The sequence below is a fragment of the Lonchura striata genome, chromosome 15 (assembly GCF_046129695.1).
Source record: "Lonchura striata isolate bLonStr1 chromosome 15, bLonStr1.mat, whole genome shotgun sequence".
Classification (NCBI taxonomy): domain Eukaryota; kingdom Metazoa; phylum Chordata; class Aves; order Passeriformes; family Estrildidae; genus Lonchura; species Lonchura striata.
Window position 1 is genome coordinate 11,630,984 of NC_134617.1, and position 17,373 is coordinate 11,648,356.

General features: G+C 38.3%; 1 protein-coding gene across 1 annotated transcript in view; it reads left to right on the forward strand.

The window, feature by feature from the left end:
* The first annotated feature begins 655 nt into the window (after positions 1-655).
* GABRG2 (gamma-aminobutyric acid type A receptor subunit gamma2) overlaps positions 656-17,373 on the forward strand; it is a 63,114-nt gene continuing 46,396 nt past the window's right edge. Inside the window, exon 1 of the mRNA XM_021549499.3 lies at positions 656-798. Within this exon, the coding sequence (XP_021405174.1) occupies positions 692-798 (107 nt within the window). The 5' untranslated portion in view covers positions 656-691. The remainder of the gene's footprint in view (positions 799-17,373) is intronic.

A 17,373-nucleotide genomic window follows, 5' to 3' on the forward strand; every position in this document is an offset into this window, starting at 1 on the left:
GGATGCTCAGCAGCATAGGGCAAGCTTTTCCTTCCAACCTCCTTTTTCATGCCTGCCAAATCCTTCTCAGCTCCAAAATGAAAATCCAGGCTGCCTGCATATGTGTAATCAAAGGTTAAAAAGCACCCTGGCTGACACCACGCATGTGTTAATCTGTGCTGCAGCAGAGTGCATCATTTCCACTTTGACCTCAGAGTTAATCTGCATTCAGGCAGAATCTCCATTGCTTTATTCTTTCTTTTTTTTTTCCCCCCCTCTCATTTACTCTTTGTTGCTTTATTGGATTTTCCTGCATGTGTGTCAGCGGCTCCGTAAATGTGTATGTGCTCCTTTCCTTGATTGTTTTTATTCAGTGTCTGTGATTTTCGTGTTTTGTTTGGGTTTCATTTTTTTTCTTTTCTCCCAATTATATTATTTCCCTAGATTTGGAAGCTGCTGCCTGCTGCCTGAGCTGACGTTTTCTGATTATATCTGCAAAGGGCTTGTGCAGATCTAATTTCTCTCCCCCTGCATATTAATTCCCGCAGCTGGGCGCAATGTCTCATCCCACTGACGGGACCTGGTAGGGAGGAGGGAGAACTACTACCAAAAAAAAAAAAAAAAAAATTAAAGAAGGGGACGGATCCATCTGCAACCAAGAGGAAAGGGGGAAAAAAGCTGGGGGGGGGGGGGTGGGGGGGCTGGGATAGAGATGATTCCTCCAAATCCAACAAGCCTGGGGAGCACTGCATTCTTGAATCCTGCATTTTCTCTCAAAATGATGGTGTGGGCACTTCTGTTCCTCTCTCTCATCCAGTGGTAAGATGTGCTTTCTGATTCTGTTTGGGAGGGTGGGGGGAGAGGGAGGGCTGGGGTGGGGGGGGGGTGAAGAATCTGCGAATTTGCTGAGCTGTCGTGAGAATGCCAGAGGTTTGGATAGTGGCATTGCATCCATCTATCTCTAGCAGCTGAGATCTTAGAATGTTTTATTTCTCTTACAATTGTTGTCGCTCTGACATGGACAGAGGGAGGGTGAGCAGCGGGTGTGTGTGATGGTGGTACATGCCGGGGTGTTCATAGGATTTGGTGCCATATTAATGAAGCCTTTTATCTCTGTATTAATTGCTTGCTCCGGTGCATGGAGCTGTACGGCAGCTGCGTTTTGCGGGCAGAATGTCCGCAAATTCCTGCTTGTTTTCCCGGAGCGGGCAGCCCCATCATGGCTGTGCGGGGCTGCGCGGCGAGCGCGGCCAGGGCTGGGTACCAAGGACAGGGATGCGGGTCCCGCACGGCTCCGCGCGGCTCCCCCGGGGCCCTACAGCACCCCCGGGTCCCTCAGAGCCCTCTTGGGTACCTCAGAGCCCTCTTGGGTCCCTCAGAGCCCCCCGGGTCCCTCCCAGCCCGCGGCCCCGCGCATCCCTCCCGTGCGGGCGGCCGCGGCTCCGGGGGATGCGCTGGTTTTGGGGTTCGCAGCAGCTGAATGTTCCCGGCACACGCGGCTCGCTCTGGCAGCCACGCGGTGCCTGCTGCATGTGTGCATCCCGCAGCGAGACGGAAAGGGTGAAAATCGCGACAGCGCAGGAAGCAGGAGTTCAGATGTGCATGAGCAGAAAGCGGAGGGCGGGAGAACTGCTGCAGTGCCAAGCTTTGCGCTGGAGCGGGCATTCCTGCAGAATTGTGTGGACTGTGCATTTAGCAGGGTAGATGAGCAAAAATCTCCGCACGGCCAAGTGCGTGGCCTTCCAAGTGTGGCAGCAGAGCCTCCCCGCAGCTGCACGAGCCGTGTTCTCACAGCATCTTCCACAAGTTAGTGCCCGCTCCCTTTGCCACTACTAACGCTGGATTCACACAGGCTCTCAAATTAACCTTCTTTTCCTTCCTTCCTTTTACATGGACACTACCCTACCAAAAAGTAGGTTATTTCTCTTTTGTTTGCTTTTTCTTTTCTGTTTTTTCTTTTTTTTTTTTTTTTAAATTTAAGTAAAATCAGACTTCATACCTGCAATGGTAGGATCTTGGTTCTAAGCCAAATAAAAGGCCAGAATGATTGGCCGGGGAAATGAAAAGTTGCCAGGTTTTCAAGTAACTTTTTAACACGGCAAGAACTTTGTAAAGAATTCCTGTGAGAAGAAACTGAAAGTGGTTGAAAATTGAGTAGAAAATGAGATAAAACCCGATAAGCCTACCATGAGGGTACTTTGGTGTCAGGAGTAAGAAACGTGTAATATATTTTTGACCCTTATAGAACCATTTATGGTTACTACCTGAATACAGAAATGGAAAATGCAATTTTTACAGGATTTTATGATGGGCTTTCATGTTATTTTGACATAAAACTTCCACTAAAGTAATCCCAGATACTTATTTTAGCATACTTCCTTCTTTCACTCATCTTTCAGAAAAGCATCGCCTGAGAGGAATTTTGCCAAAATTATTTCATAAGCTTTTAAAAGAAACCCTTCATAATGCAAGTTGTAGTTTTATCTCAACAAAAAGTTCTATATTCTGTTCACAGCTATCTGATAGTCAAGATAGTTTCTTCTAACAGCCTCCTGACCTCATAATTTTGAAAAATACCAAGAAATAATAGCTACAAGTAAATTATTTATAATTTAAAAATTATTTATAATTTTAAATGAGTCAATATACATGCATGATTTTAATTTTAACTAGCATGATATTTTCCTCCTCCCATTGTGGAAGAAGCCTTGTTATTAGTTTTGGAAACTCAAGGACCAAGACAGAGTTATAAAAGTTGAACTTAGATACCAATTATTTTTAGCCAAGATGAAAGGTTTTCTTTTTTAAATACTCATCAAACACTTCAGAATGAGGGGAATATTATTGTAGTTTGTGTCACTTTTCTTGGACACTGAAATTCTGAAAGGCCAACTGAACACTAACAAAGATGCTCCATGTTAAACATCTGAATAAATGTGTTGGCATCAAACAGAATACACACAAGTTTAAGAATTTGCAGAATTTGATGCAAGTAATGATTACCATTAATGTGCAGAAATTTGAACCCTATTAATACAAAATATTATTATAGAGAGAAATTTATTGTTGCAAAATCATCATTAATATTTAGAAGATTGAAGGAAGAAGAGGAAAGTTATGACACCACTCAGGCATTAATAGAAGTAGCTAAAATTCTAGCACTGACTTCAGTAAATCATGAATGAATTCAGAAAAAATGTCATTTTACAACACTGTGGTATTTTATGTTTAGAGAATTTGTATCAGTTTTATTAAATGCACAAAGTACATCCTTACAACTGGGCACAGTAAAGTTTTAGGTAGTGCATTTTTCCAGTTGGTTTCTCTACATTCATAACTGGACTGCAAACGTTTTGCCCAAAATTCCCTCCTCCTCTTACCCCTTAGATCAGTGTCACAGCAGTGTGCAGTCCCTCACATGGGCTTGGAGCTGTGCTCAGTGAAAATCAGTCAGATCAAGCTCCCAGTTTCTGAAATTCATACATAAAAAATCTTCAGATCAAGAGACAATTCAAAATTATTTAAGGAAATATATTTATACACCTGATGTGGTTTAATCAGAACTAATTATTTGGTGGTCCATATTGAACATAAAACATGTATTTAAAACATTACATGTAATAGAACTCACCAGCAAAATTTCAAAATTATTTAAAGCTGTATTCTGCACACTATATATATATGGGGTTTGTCAGTTATTTTTGCAGAGCTTTAACAAATTGCCAGCAAAAACTACATAATACAGTGGAAAATAATGTTCAGATGGGAAATGTGGAACTTTTTTTTCACTTTTTTGTGCCCAAGTATTTTCATGGCAATATTTTTATGCTGCAACCACATGCCTAAAATTGAAGACTGTCAAGACTGATTGAAAAAACCCCATAAACAAAGCAATCATTTTAGCATCAAAATAGTCTGGTGCCTAAGTGAATACATGCATTTTTATTAGTAAAGTAATGAACATGGGTTTAAATACAATTCTTTTGCTCTTGAACAGTGATGTGATATAATAGCAAGGATGAAGAGAATATCCTTCAGATGGACGGTCACTTAGAATTACTGCAAAACTTGCCAATATCAGTTTGGTGATAATCCTGCAGCTATAGTTCTTCATAGATTTCCAATAATTTCACACAGTGTGTAACACTAACGCTTGCCAGAGGTCCCTTTACTGGAATAAGGAGCTGTTCAGCTAGAGGCAATTTCTCACCTCACAAGGATTGGTCCCTTTAAAGAAGTGTTAAAGATAGAAGATGTGGATCTAAGTCCTATTAAAATATGACTTTATCTATGGTAGCATGAAACTGGATATTTTTTGTGCTGCAGTGTTTGTATCAGCAGAGCTAAAGCTGTGTGGACACAGGACCTGCATCACTTGAGCGTGTCAGGGGAGCAAGGCCTGCCTGTGAGTTTTTCATGGCCATGCTGCATTCCTGACTGCTGGGAACTGCAGTGCTGGGACACAAACTTACAACAGCTATTATTGTCATAAAAACAGTACCAAAACTATTGACCTCAGGTAGATTTGAAAATTAGATTAAATTCTATTATTAATAACTTGATGGGGCAATAAGAGACTGCAGTCAGTGTTTCCCTACTTGAAAATATATGATTTAGAAATAGGGACGAAACCCTTTGACTGACTTCTGCTGTAGTGACTAAACCATCTAAACATAACCTGCATGCCAAAACTCATGTATTCCAAAATACTGCAGTGAGTATGGAAAACAATGTTATATTTCTTTCAGAAAGCTTGAATCTTGAATGTCTGGTCAAGGGGAACTCTTTCCAAGTCTCAGTCCCTGTACAATTAAACTCCTATACGCTTAAGTAATGACCACCAAATTCAGAATTGAATTGTGAATTGAATAATGAATTATTAAATTATTAGACACAGCTGACCAGTAACAGATGCACATACTTACAGGATGGATGATTTTTTTACAGTACCTTGCAGACATACATTCCAGTGAGCTCGAAAGCAGAGGCAGTTTTAAGGTCAGTACTGGCTCAGGACCCTTCAGCCTTGCCCTTGTCACAGTGAGTGTCAGCCACTCCAGCTGTGAAAGTTATATATATTCCTACATATATATTCCTACATTCTATTGGGGTGATTGTTTGATTACTTACTTTTCAGCATTCATGGGGATAACTGGGGTTCTCTCTTGGTGCAGTCTGAACTGCAGCTTTGCAAACCATGGCACCTGCAGCCCCACTCAGAGAAACCTTTAAGGCAGAAAAAGAGTTGGCTTGTGTGAGGCTGGCAGTGACTTGTGTAAGACTGCAAGTGAAGAGCAAAGTGGAAGCTGGAGGGTGGATTAATGTGAATTCAAGCTCAGAAAATCACAGAATCACTGAATCATTAGGGTGGGAAAGGTCCTCTGGAGATCATCCAGTTTAACCCCCCCCCGCCAAGGCAGGGTCACCTGGAGCAGGTGACACAGGAACGTGTCCAGGTGGGCTTGGGAAGTCTCCAGAGAGGAAGACTCCAGAAACTGCCCTGGGCAGCTGTTCCAGGGCTCTGCCAACCTTAACATAAAGAAGTTCTTCTTCATGTTGAGGTGGAACTTCTTGTGTTTCTGTTTATGGCCATAACTCCTCATCCTATTGCTGGGCACCACTGAAAAGAGTCTGGACACATACATATAACACAAAGATTAAGAAAAATAAAACCCAAAACCTGATGCAGGATGTCAAGAGTTGAAGAAGTTGTGGTTTTTTTCATTGTCATGCTCCATAGCCTATTTAGTGTTGTACTTTTTAAAACAGATTTCTATTGCAGTACAAATTTAACATGAACAATAAGATAAAAATTTTCAATTTTCCCAGTTTTGCCTACTAAGAAACCAACATAATATCCAACACCTAATGCTGAAAATCTCAGCAGTTCTGGGAATCTTCTCATATGACAAGCCTCATTTTATCCTCTCAGAAATTAATTCCTGTTCCACTGAAATCAGTCCATTGCTGAAAAAAGCCAGGGTGTATCCAGTATAGGTTCATACAGGTAGTTTTGTGCTTATCTGAGAACTGGGAAATCACCCAAAGTTAAATGATAACTCAGTAAGGATCTTCAAAAAGTGTTTCTTACACTGCATAATGCTTTTGCAGAAAGCTCTCAACCTACATTCCAGCTGATTTACAATACCTCTAAATATTTTTTCCTTCATTTCTTCTTTTTTATTCTGTACAGATCATCCACTAAAACATCACACTCCACTTCAGACCACAGACTAATGTAAATTGATCTTAAGTGGCACATAAGTCTTTCCCTGGCCCTCTGGACAAAAAGAAATTTCTCCATTCTAGAAAATGAGCTGTTTTCTGTGAATGGAACTTCTGAACAAGCACCAGGGAGGCTTTTTGAGAATATAGGTGAAAGAGATGTATTCATTTTCTTTTAGAAAAGATATGACAGCTGATAGAAATGGGCATCCAGATAAATTCACTGGAAGTAGATGTAAATTTTCTGGGCTCAATGCAGGAAGCTGTTTACCTAGAACGAGATATGTTTCTTGCTCTTGTTTCTTACACAATGTATAAAAAGACTTCAGAAAGTACCAGAAAAGAACCATCAATTCCAGAAAAAAAGAGCCCACCACCATAGTCATTATCTATAATTATTATTAGGTAAGGAAGATCCTTTTTCATGGAAGGAGACTAAAACTCATTGAGCACCATTGAAATTAGGGACTACAACTGGCCCTAGGGAAAATATCCAACACACAAAAGTCAGGGTGAAGAGATATTTTAGGTGATGGAGAGATGAGACAGCAACAGTATAAAGTGTCTATTCTAGATGTACTGATCTTTTTTAGACTCAATTTGGTGAGTGACTTTTGATGACTTTAAACAGCATTCACTGCATGCTTCCTTGTGATAGTGGATTGTGGCCTAGATTGTCAGGATGCTGTCAGGAGCAGAGTGTGAGAGTCTGAATTCACCTAGAATCTATACTTGTGGACGTGTAATGTCTTTACAGACATTTTATTTAGGTGAGCACCTGCCTCAGAAGAACTTTGGTGTAGTAAATAGGAACTTTGCTGTTTGAATTGGGTCAGGTTTCCTATTTTAATGTCCAGAAGTAACCTGCTTATTTGATTCCTCTAATTAAGAAGAAATTTAGCTTTGCATTAAGCCAAGAAGTGAAGAAAACAGCAAAACAGAAAATAATATTACTTGCTTTTACATCTTTTATATGAAGTGGTTAGAACATAATTTATGTCAGAATGTGTAATCATCTCCATCTATGTGAAAAATTTACAAAAGGACTATACTTTTTTTTCATCCATATGAAAAAAGAGTGGGTAGAGGGAGATACATATTTTCACAAGTTCCAACACCTGCCAACTGGCGCAGACAAACTGAGGTAAAAGAGGGGTGATTGTGGTAGGTTGAAAAAAAATATTGAGAGAATAGTGAGGATTATAACTTGTGTGATTCTGGGGTATTTGTATAGTTGTGACAGAGAATTAATATGCGAGTCTTGTCAGACTGAATATTGGGTATTCAGTCTGACACACGGTGATATCCTCTTATTTATATAACAGTAATATTTTTAACACAACTGCTGTCAAAAAAAGAGGCTTTAATGCTGATGAAAACTACCAGTGACTGCATAAGCAGAAGAGAAATGTAACAAACACCTTCCCATGTAAATGACTACCTCAGCTGCATAATGTTTTTTCATGTGATGTCCTAAGCAACACAGAAAAAGTTGACTACAGCAGCTTTACTTGTTCTCTTATATAAAGGACATAGAGCATGCAATGATATTATCCCTGGCTGAAAACTTTAGAAAATGTTTTTCCTTTTAACAAGTGAGGTGATGCAGAGCCCAAATATTTATATAGATTCAAAGAGACCAAAAATATTTTAAAATTCATTAAACTCAGCGATAGCGCTTCATTATAGGAAATCTCTAGCTGTTTTGTTTCTGGAAAAGAAGAGATTTTACCAGGGATATTTCTGCCTTTATCTTTTGCTCTTATTCTCTGCTATTGGCAGCTGCAAGATGCAAAATACATGGCACAAAATACCACTGGTTTGACCCAGAGTTGTGACTGCATTATGGTTACTGCAAAGTGATAGCAGGCAATAGAAATTCAGTAAATCATACAAGAATCTTAGGGCAACAGTTGATTACCACTAAAAAAGAAAATCACTATTGTTTAGAACAGATTTTCCTGTCTTGAGGATCAGTTCTAATTTTTCAGATCTAGTGGAAGGACATTTTCACACATATTCGGTAAAGAACAACATAATGTGTAGGCCTAGCTGTGAAATCTGGCCATTGTGTTTGAAACTAAATATTAGTCTTACAAGGTAGAACTTTCATCTGTTTGCAGAAAACCAGTAAAACATTAAAGAAATATCATTTTTACCATACCTAAACCAACATAAACAGATTATTAACAGAAATAAAAGATCAATATATGTAAAAAAGCTACTTAAAATAAATTAAGGATAATAATGATCTTTTGCAAGGAATGGAATAAGAAGTTATTTACTTTTTATGCTTGCATAAGCTCTTTTCAAATGATGCAGGTAGTCATGTATGAAATTGTATTTTTTACTGAATGTCATCTTGGACTTTGATGTGAACCCTTGAGATAAAGACTACCTTTCTTTCTGAGCTATTTATCTGATTCAACTTTTTGAATACTCCATGTTCTGCTGAAAAATACTTCTGGTTCTATACATTGATGATAAGTGCACCCTAAAGGGGATCTCATACATACCCCTAATAATCTTCTGCCAGGATTCCTCCCCCCCAAAAAAGTGTATGGTATGAGGAAATGAGTGTTTTCCTTCACTAGTGGCTCAGTGTTATATTGTGTAACACAAATAGCATGTTCTGGTCATATGAAGCTTTGTTAATCCACAGCAAGAGATCTTCAGATCCAAACAAAACTCTGCCTGCTGCAACAGATTGAGGATTATCCACTAAATTCCACTTTCATTTAATTCCCTTAGATTATTTTCCAAGAGAGAGGAAAAGAGATAGCAGGAGGAAGAATGAGAAAGAAAACCATTAAGAGCAATAAATTAGATAATGCTAGAAAGCCTTACTAAACTAATCAATTTATTAGTCAATGTTATTAAGTGATGCACTTCTCAGACCTATTGAACCACACAAGTTTGCTAGAGGTGGAGAAGGATGTCACCAAAGCAGAATGAGATGTGCCCATGATAGGAGGCCCCAAGATCAGTCATCTCTTGGACATTTTATGCACATCCCACAGAAGGGTGGTAGAGTTTGTACTCTGCCTTTCCTCTCCAAAAACTGCTGAAGACACAAGAGACTTCACACTACAAATTAACACTAAAAGGGCTGGGATCAGGTGGACAGCAGATACTGAAGCAGGGAAGAGAAAACAGCTTATCAAGAAGTCTGCAATAGCTTTTCCCCTCTGCTACCCTAATGCCTGTGGTTTCTACTTTTATATCCCTAAGAGCCATTCTTCTAAAATTTAAGCTTTTGAACTGACTCTGTGCAGAAAAATAATCACCTGCCCCCCCCAAAAAAATCAATAACGTAATTCTATATGTAAACCATCAGCTCATTCTTAAATTGTGAATAGACAATATTTTCAAGAGAACTGTGATGCCATGGCCCATACAGATAAAACAGGAAAGGCAAACAGGCACACAAATGTCAGTGAATGAAGAATGCCAACAAATAATTGATTATAATTAAAATTACAGTCAGCTTGACCTTCTTAAATGAATTACTGATAGCCCTTAGAGTTACTTAGTTCAAGGAGTAAGGACTTCAGCTAAGAGTGCAGGAAGGTTGTGCACTTGCTGTGAATAAGAGACAGAACTGAACCTGGTCTGGAAGTGAATTGTGAAGACCAGAATTATACAACATTTAGAATATAGTGACAAGAATACCACTATGCTTCAAATAGAAAACAAGTGCAGGGGTTGGGAAGATGAGTTTTTATGGTCGAATTAACAAAGATGAGAAATGCAGAGCAACCATTTGCATGAAGTGAAGACAGCCTGGGTATATGTTTGGGGAGTCAGAGCCATTCCACACTTGAACTCAAGTAAGGCAGCTGGTAGTGGTAATTAATATTTATTAATAATATTTACACTGCCAAGAACTGTCTCAGTAGCTGAACTTCAATACTAAAATGACACCTTTTGGCTTCTCTGTATTCAACTTAAGTGATGCATTCTGCCTCTCTAGCCTATGAGGGGTCAAATATGTTTGAATATTAAAATTTTGTTTTGTAATGGATTAAAGAAGTCACTATTTTCTGGCAAGGTGAGGATTTGGAAGAAGGGAAGGTTACCAGCAGTAAAATACTTGGAGGTCCTTAGAACAAAATTACTAATATTATTAGTCTTTTAATGAAGCCAAATAATTAAGCAGTATCAGAGACCACATTGTATTGAATAAACATATTGGATATTTGTAAGCTCTTTGGGGGAGGAACAAGCAATACATTAATAATTTCATTTCTCATTTTATTTCCTGGTTTCTAAAGGAAATGCTAAAAAAGCTCATTAAGCTGCTTTAAGGACTTAAAGCATGCACTTAAAATTACTTAAAACCTTAATAAGGCTCTAATGTAGCACATGAGATTAAAGTAATGACAAATCTTTCAGTCCAAATTCCTAAATTCCATGTCCAGCTCACCTAAAAAGGCTCTGAAACCCACATTTAAATGGTGAACAGCATGAAAATATTCTTCTTTGCACTGGTTATTGCGATCCAGATCCACAGCTCTGCCTCCTTTATGTCAAAAGGTTGTAAATCTGTACTGCTATTTTGTCCAGGTGAGGACAGTGTATCTTTCCTGTCACCACATGCTAACAGCACCTCCAGGGACAGTTCATTGCTCCGAAATTAAACTAAGTAATTCCAAATTACCTGCTATTAATATACGACCACTTTCAACCACTGTTTTACCCACTTAATGCATTTTAACCACTTTTACTCTGGTATACCTGTTAATATAGATTATTTCTATAATGAGTTCCACAATTTACTATTCTATCATCTACGAATTATATGTGTGAAAAAATCCCATATATATATTTGATATTAAAAGGAAATAGGAATAATTTTAGCCTTACTGATTTCAAAAAGTGGATTTTATTTCAGGCTTTAAAATAAAATTAATCTTTGGCCAGAAACCAAGAAATTCAGCTCTTGTGGTAACTTTGAAAAAGTTCTGAGTGTGTGAAGTTTTATGGTGAATACTAGAATGGAAAACTGTGAGCAGCTTTAATTACACAATTTATTAAGGAAGGGGAAAAAAAATGAAAGAGGAAAGGTACTATATCTGTAAAGTAAATTTTTCTGTTACCATCCCCAAGGCTCTATCTCTCTTAATCTCTCTACACTAGATAAGTACAGCCATGATTAAATTCAATACAACATATATTCAGACTAAAAATAAGCAACATTTGTTATCTGCAATCATTACCTGCATATGCAATGTTCAGAGCTCCTCAATAAAATAGTAATGAAAGGATTTAATGAAAAGCCCAGAAGTTTAATAGTCAAATTACCTCAAATCATAAATAGTGCATATTTTAAATAGGACCTCTCATTTTATTTAATGAGCAGCAATTCCAAGTGCTAGGTAAACAATGTATTTCTTTAACAAAGATGTCATGTCTGCAATGACACCTTGGAAAACAGGCTGAGGCAGCTAAGCTGGGCTTCAGTCTTGCAAGGTTTTAAGCATTCAAGCCTTTATTCAGGAAAACATTTTCATTTGTGTTTAGATGTTTACCAATGTGGTTTTCTGCATAAGGATTGGAATGCTGAGCAGCTGGCAGTATGGAAAGCATAATCCTGGAAAATCTGACAGATATAAGCTAAAAATGCAACATTTGCCAGTAAATGTATTCCATTTATGTCCTCTCTTCTAAATTATTTCTTTGGTAATCTGTCCTGAAAAACTGTGGAGCTTAGAATAGCACCTGTTTTTTATTAAACAAATTATCCTGAGGTGTGTTTGCCAAATTCCCCAGGATCTCAGGAGAATAAATTGCATGCAGAGTTTTACTTCAGTGACTTCCAGTGGAAATTCTTCTTATCAATACTCTGTCAGTTATTCTGCATAAGTCTGTAGCTCATAAAAAGCTACTTGATCTGTAGCAAGGGAAAACTGAAGATGGATTTATCCATGTGGGAGATATGCTACGATTAGCAAAACATCTTCATCCTTAGCTTCTGCTTGCCTCCCATTAATTTTAGGGGTTTACAGGTTTCCATCCTTACCTGATGGTCCCATCAGCATCTGCTCAATTCATAGAAAGACTCTTGTTTTTAAAGAGCTCCTGATTATATAGTTTGGGTAAGATCCACAAACGACCAACAAAATCTCTGAAGCCACACGGTGCCTCCTCTGTATCATAGAAAATGGGGTCTGAAACCCTCTGCATTTTGCCAGTGAGCCTGTTCTGAGTTGCCATGATGCTTTGTGCAGCTACCTTAAATTCCTTTGTGGACCTTGCTTCAGTGCTCACAAGTACAATCTCCATAAATGACCCCACATGTAGCAGGTGCTTACATCTATTCTGAGGAGACCCCACAGCTGGCCATGGATCAATCCAAAGTGACCTGGTAATGCCAGATGCTAACATCTGCCCATCCCTGCTTGGTCTTTAAAGCTCCTAGCTGTTGTGCCAGAGTGGCTGCTCTACAGAGCTCTGATGGAGCCAAGGAAACCTGAGGAGGACCTGGATATGGACACCTGGGTTTTCAACTGAGACAGTCTCTGCAGCACATTTAGTGCATCCTTTGACGTAACCGCAGTACAGAGCTGCAGGAGATGAGAGAAGGAGAAAAGAAAATCCTCTTATATAATCTCTCAAACTGAAGGAAATATTTTCATCACTGTATGTTTTTCTGGACTTTGTATCATTCTCTGTAGCATTTTCAGCACCCTGTATTCCATTGCTAAACATATTTTGAAATGCTAGTTACATGAGTTTACATCTCTTAGACCCTAATATGACTTCTTCTCTCCAGAAATTTCAGAAATAAATTGGTAATAGTGCTGAATAAACTTGGCTCCCAATGAAGTGTTTCAAAATAATGCTTTTGGAATATGTCGATGGTTACATCCCTGCTACTACTGACCCTCATAGCCAGTTATACTCATTAATCAAACCCACTCATAGCTTGTGCATTTACTTGGTTATTGCTCTTATTCCTGCTCTCTTTTCCACTTATGAGGCATGCAGCTTTCTTTAGCCCTGAGAATAACATTTACTTATAAAAGAAGTTTCTAGTATCTTTCTCTGTAAAATTTTCATTCCTTTTACAAGGAAAAATTTCTCTGACCATAATCAGAGCAATGACAATTTATAAAGTAAAATTCTATAATGCTAACAAGAGTAAAAAAAGGTATGCCAAAATATTTGTGGAGGAAAAAAAGAATTCTGGGAGATACATATTTGTATGTGTATGGAATAAAAATTGCTCCTACTTTCCTGGTGTTTTGACGAGCCTTAATAGTCACATTCAAATGCAAGGGATGGGAAGATTGGCTTTGCAGTGATCATTATGCCTAGCCCACTCAAACGTCAAAAATTTCAGAGCTAGGTAGAATTTGCATGTTATGTGCCTTACATTTTACTTATTGGAGATTGATAAAAAAAAAAGAAAAAAGACACTGAATGAGTCCATGCACAGTTTCTTCTCACAAAAATAAAATTACTGATTCACCATCATATTTATTAGTTAGGACTTTTAAAACAATTCACAATTTTTTCAGGAAAAAGTTCTGAAATTCTTGCATATAAAGATGAATCTAGTGAGATAGCTAAATATAGTTGAATAGTGAGATTTTCTTTCTGTGGACTACATATCCAAAGTAAGCTTTTTAGAAAATTTTCAGGACCCCAGCATTTCTTTTTGAAATTGTCTCTGGAAGTGGGGCATAAATAGGCAAGTATGATGTAGCAGCTTTGCATCACAATTTATGTGATGATTTTTGGAAGCACCATGTGTGAATTGCAGCTGCAGCCCAGCAACACACCGCAGGCACTGCCTTGCACTGAGCCTGCACGGCCTCAGGACAGAGGCTTGGCAGGCTCTGAACTCCTCTTGACCTGCCCACAGCTCCCTTTTATTTGGTTTAGCTGTCACAGGCGTTTATCTAATTGACCAGGCATCTATGGCTAATTTATCTGACTTTTTGTATGGTACAACTAGAGTTTTATTTAGACAATACTAACAAGCCATGACTCCATGGAGAATGAGTTACTGACATCACTGTGCAGTGCAGAGAAATACAAAGTTGTTACAACAGCAGAGGCATTGAGAAGTGGACTTGGAATGCAGCATGGCAGGGTAGAAGCACAGGATCATGGAATTATTAAGGCTGGAAAAGGTTTCTAAAATCATTGAGTCCTGTCATTAACCCCACACTGCCATGTTCACCACTAAACTATGTCCCCAGGTATCACATCCACATGGCTTGAATGCTTCCAGAACTTCCCTGGGCAGTCTGTTTCAATGCCCAACAACCCTTCCAGTGAAGAAATTTTTCCTAACATCCAACCTAAACCTCCCCTGCTGCAACCTGAGGCTGTTCCCTCTTGTGCTATCCCTTGTTACCTGGCACAGGAGACTGACCCCAGCTGGGTACAGCCTCCTGTCAGGGAGATGTAGGGACTGATAAGGTCCCCCCTAAGCCTCCTTTTCTCCAGGGTAAACAGGCATGGGGTGAGTTGAAAAACCCTGCCTGGGAGTATTTTAGAGCACAGGTGCCGACAGTCCTTACTCAGAACCTGGCATGTTTATATGTCCCATGGGAATAAGGAGACCCTGACATGAAGCTGTCCTGATAGTACCAAAACACCAAAGAAATTCCATCAAAACAAATAAATCTGATAGAGGAATTGCAGAACACTTGTTGATGACTTTCCTACTCAGCTGACATAGAGACATTAGTTTGCCACTTACATTCTTAATGTATCACACATCTACCCTGTTATCAGAACTAAATTCCACATCCACCTCTGCACAGTCTGTTTTATGAGCATGAGTGCAAACAGCGTCTTGCATGATATAAGTTGGTTTATGTGGGAGCACATGGGTTACTATTGGTTACCATGCATTAAAAATTAAGTTAAATCAGAATCATTGTTTAAAAAAGAAACAACAAAAACCAGTTTAATTTTCACCATTTGCTGACTCTTATTTTGTGAATGAGTTAGCTACATCATGATGTAATTAAAGACATGTGTATTGAGCAGCTATTTTCTGTTCATTCAGCTCTTTCTTTAGATGTATTTCTATCTAAAAACATTCCAGTAATGATACTTCCATGATCTCAGACAAATAAGAATTATTGATATACTCAGAATAAACCTATACTAGTTTCACATTTATTTTCGACTGGCTTTCTAAACATTGAGGACTTACCAGACCCACTTGCTTTACCAGCAATAAGGGCTTTAATGTTGCTGGTAAGCACAAGTCATTCCCTAAGGAATGGTTAGGGATTGTTTCCTCCTCCATCATGAAATGGTTCAGCTTCATACCCAGTCTTCATCAAACACAAATAATAAGGGACATTTATGTGCTTATTAATGTTGTAGAAATGGTTTACACTTTCATGCAGAGAAGATATCACTTGGCTTAGCACAGCAAGTAGGACACTAGTCCTTTAGCTGGGGTAAGCATTCCATGTACCTGGCTCCCAGCCCAACACCAGGAACACTTCATTATAGAGCTCTTCTATGTACTGAGATGGAGAAGATGAGAATGAAAACATTCCCTGAATAAGGATTTATATTCAGCTTAACATGAATTTATGTTCAGCCTAACTTGAATTTATAGCTGATTCTAGTAGGCCAATTAAAAAAAAAGTATTTTAAATTTGCAAAAAAAATGCTCAGGAGTGCTACTCAATAAGCAAAACTGCTGACACTTCTGACACCTCACATATTTGTTTTTAAACATTGACAGAGAGTGATGAGAAGATGACTACATCATGAGTGACTGATTCCAGAAGTGACTTCCTTCTGGGTGAAATTGCCATGCAGATAAAATACAGAAAAAAACTGTGCAAGAATTTTGAAAAACCACAAATATGGGTGCCTCATGGGGTACTACAGAACAAGGACCTATTTTTTCCATTTCTCAAGTCTAATTGAGCAATAGGATTGGGGGTTTTGAGTTAATGTTTTTTAAAGAGATGGCTGGAGGGCATCCATGATTTCCTAATCTCACTCACTGAGAAGAGAATTGAGCTTTTTAATTTAAAGTAAGATTTTAGAGCAATCATTTATAAAAGTAATGTACATCATTGAGGAAGAGATTTCACATAGAATACTAACAAATTACAATTATATACCATAAGACAAAGCCAGAAAAAATGAAGTGAGCTCAAGCTAAAACCAACCTAGCCAAATCACATTTCAGTAATGGTTGTTTACTCCTTCTCTTGAGATTTGTTAGCTATAGTGGAAATCTACAGGAGATGAGTAACAGCAACAGGCAAAAATCATGCTCCAAGTGCCTTAGATTTCACATTTCGAGATGCATAGAATGGTTAAAAAAATTAAGAAAGGAGAGAAGGGGATGGGACAGCAGAGCAGCAGCAAAAAAAAAAATGTCAAACAAAAAAGAAACCTTCAGATGTTCACATAATTCCAAGATTAAACCCTTTACACTTAGATATAGCTAGATACTTTCAAATAAAGCAGATCAACTCAAGCCTAACCCTATGACTGATGCAGAAGAATAGCTGTAGCTATTTCTCCCTTTTCTGTTTGTTTCTAATGCTTTTGCTCACTGCTAACACAAATATCCATAACCACAGTGAAAAAAGATACAGAAGTGGATTATATAACCTCCAGTAAATAAAATATAAAGAAACATCGTCATACAAAATTCCAGCTCAAAAAAAAAACAAGCATTGAAATAATCATCTTAAGTTATAGAGGTTTATCTGAATCATCTGATCACATCTTAGACTCCTCCAGAGCTCTAGTAACTATAAATGCTGCACTTCAAGCCCAGGCTGTTCAAAATGAATGATGTATGCTTATTTCTATAATTATCTTTCTGTTTCTTACAGGCCTAAAGTTTCCTTCATCTCTTTACACTTCGCTATCCTCCCTCAGAGTATCATACAATTCCGCTCCATACCCACGAGTTTTTTTTTATTTTTTGTGGTGTAATTCAGATTTGGTTAATTTCACCAACTCACAATAAATATTTTGTTTACTTTGGTGTAATTCAGCTTTGGTTAGTAACACCAACCTGTTCTGATAGACCTGGAGATGTATATGCACTATCAATTTATTTAACAATACGCCTCAATGGTCTGCTGAAGAAATAGATTCTAGACTGGGTGCTACATTTCATCTTTTGGTTCTTTGCCAGAGCTGCTAACACTGGTCTGTTTC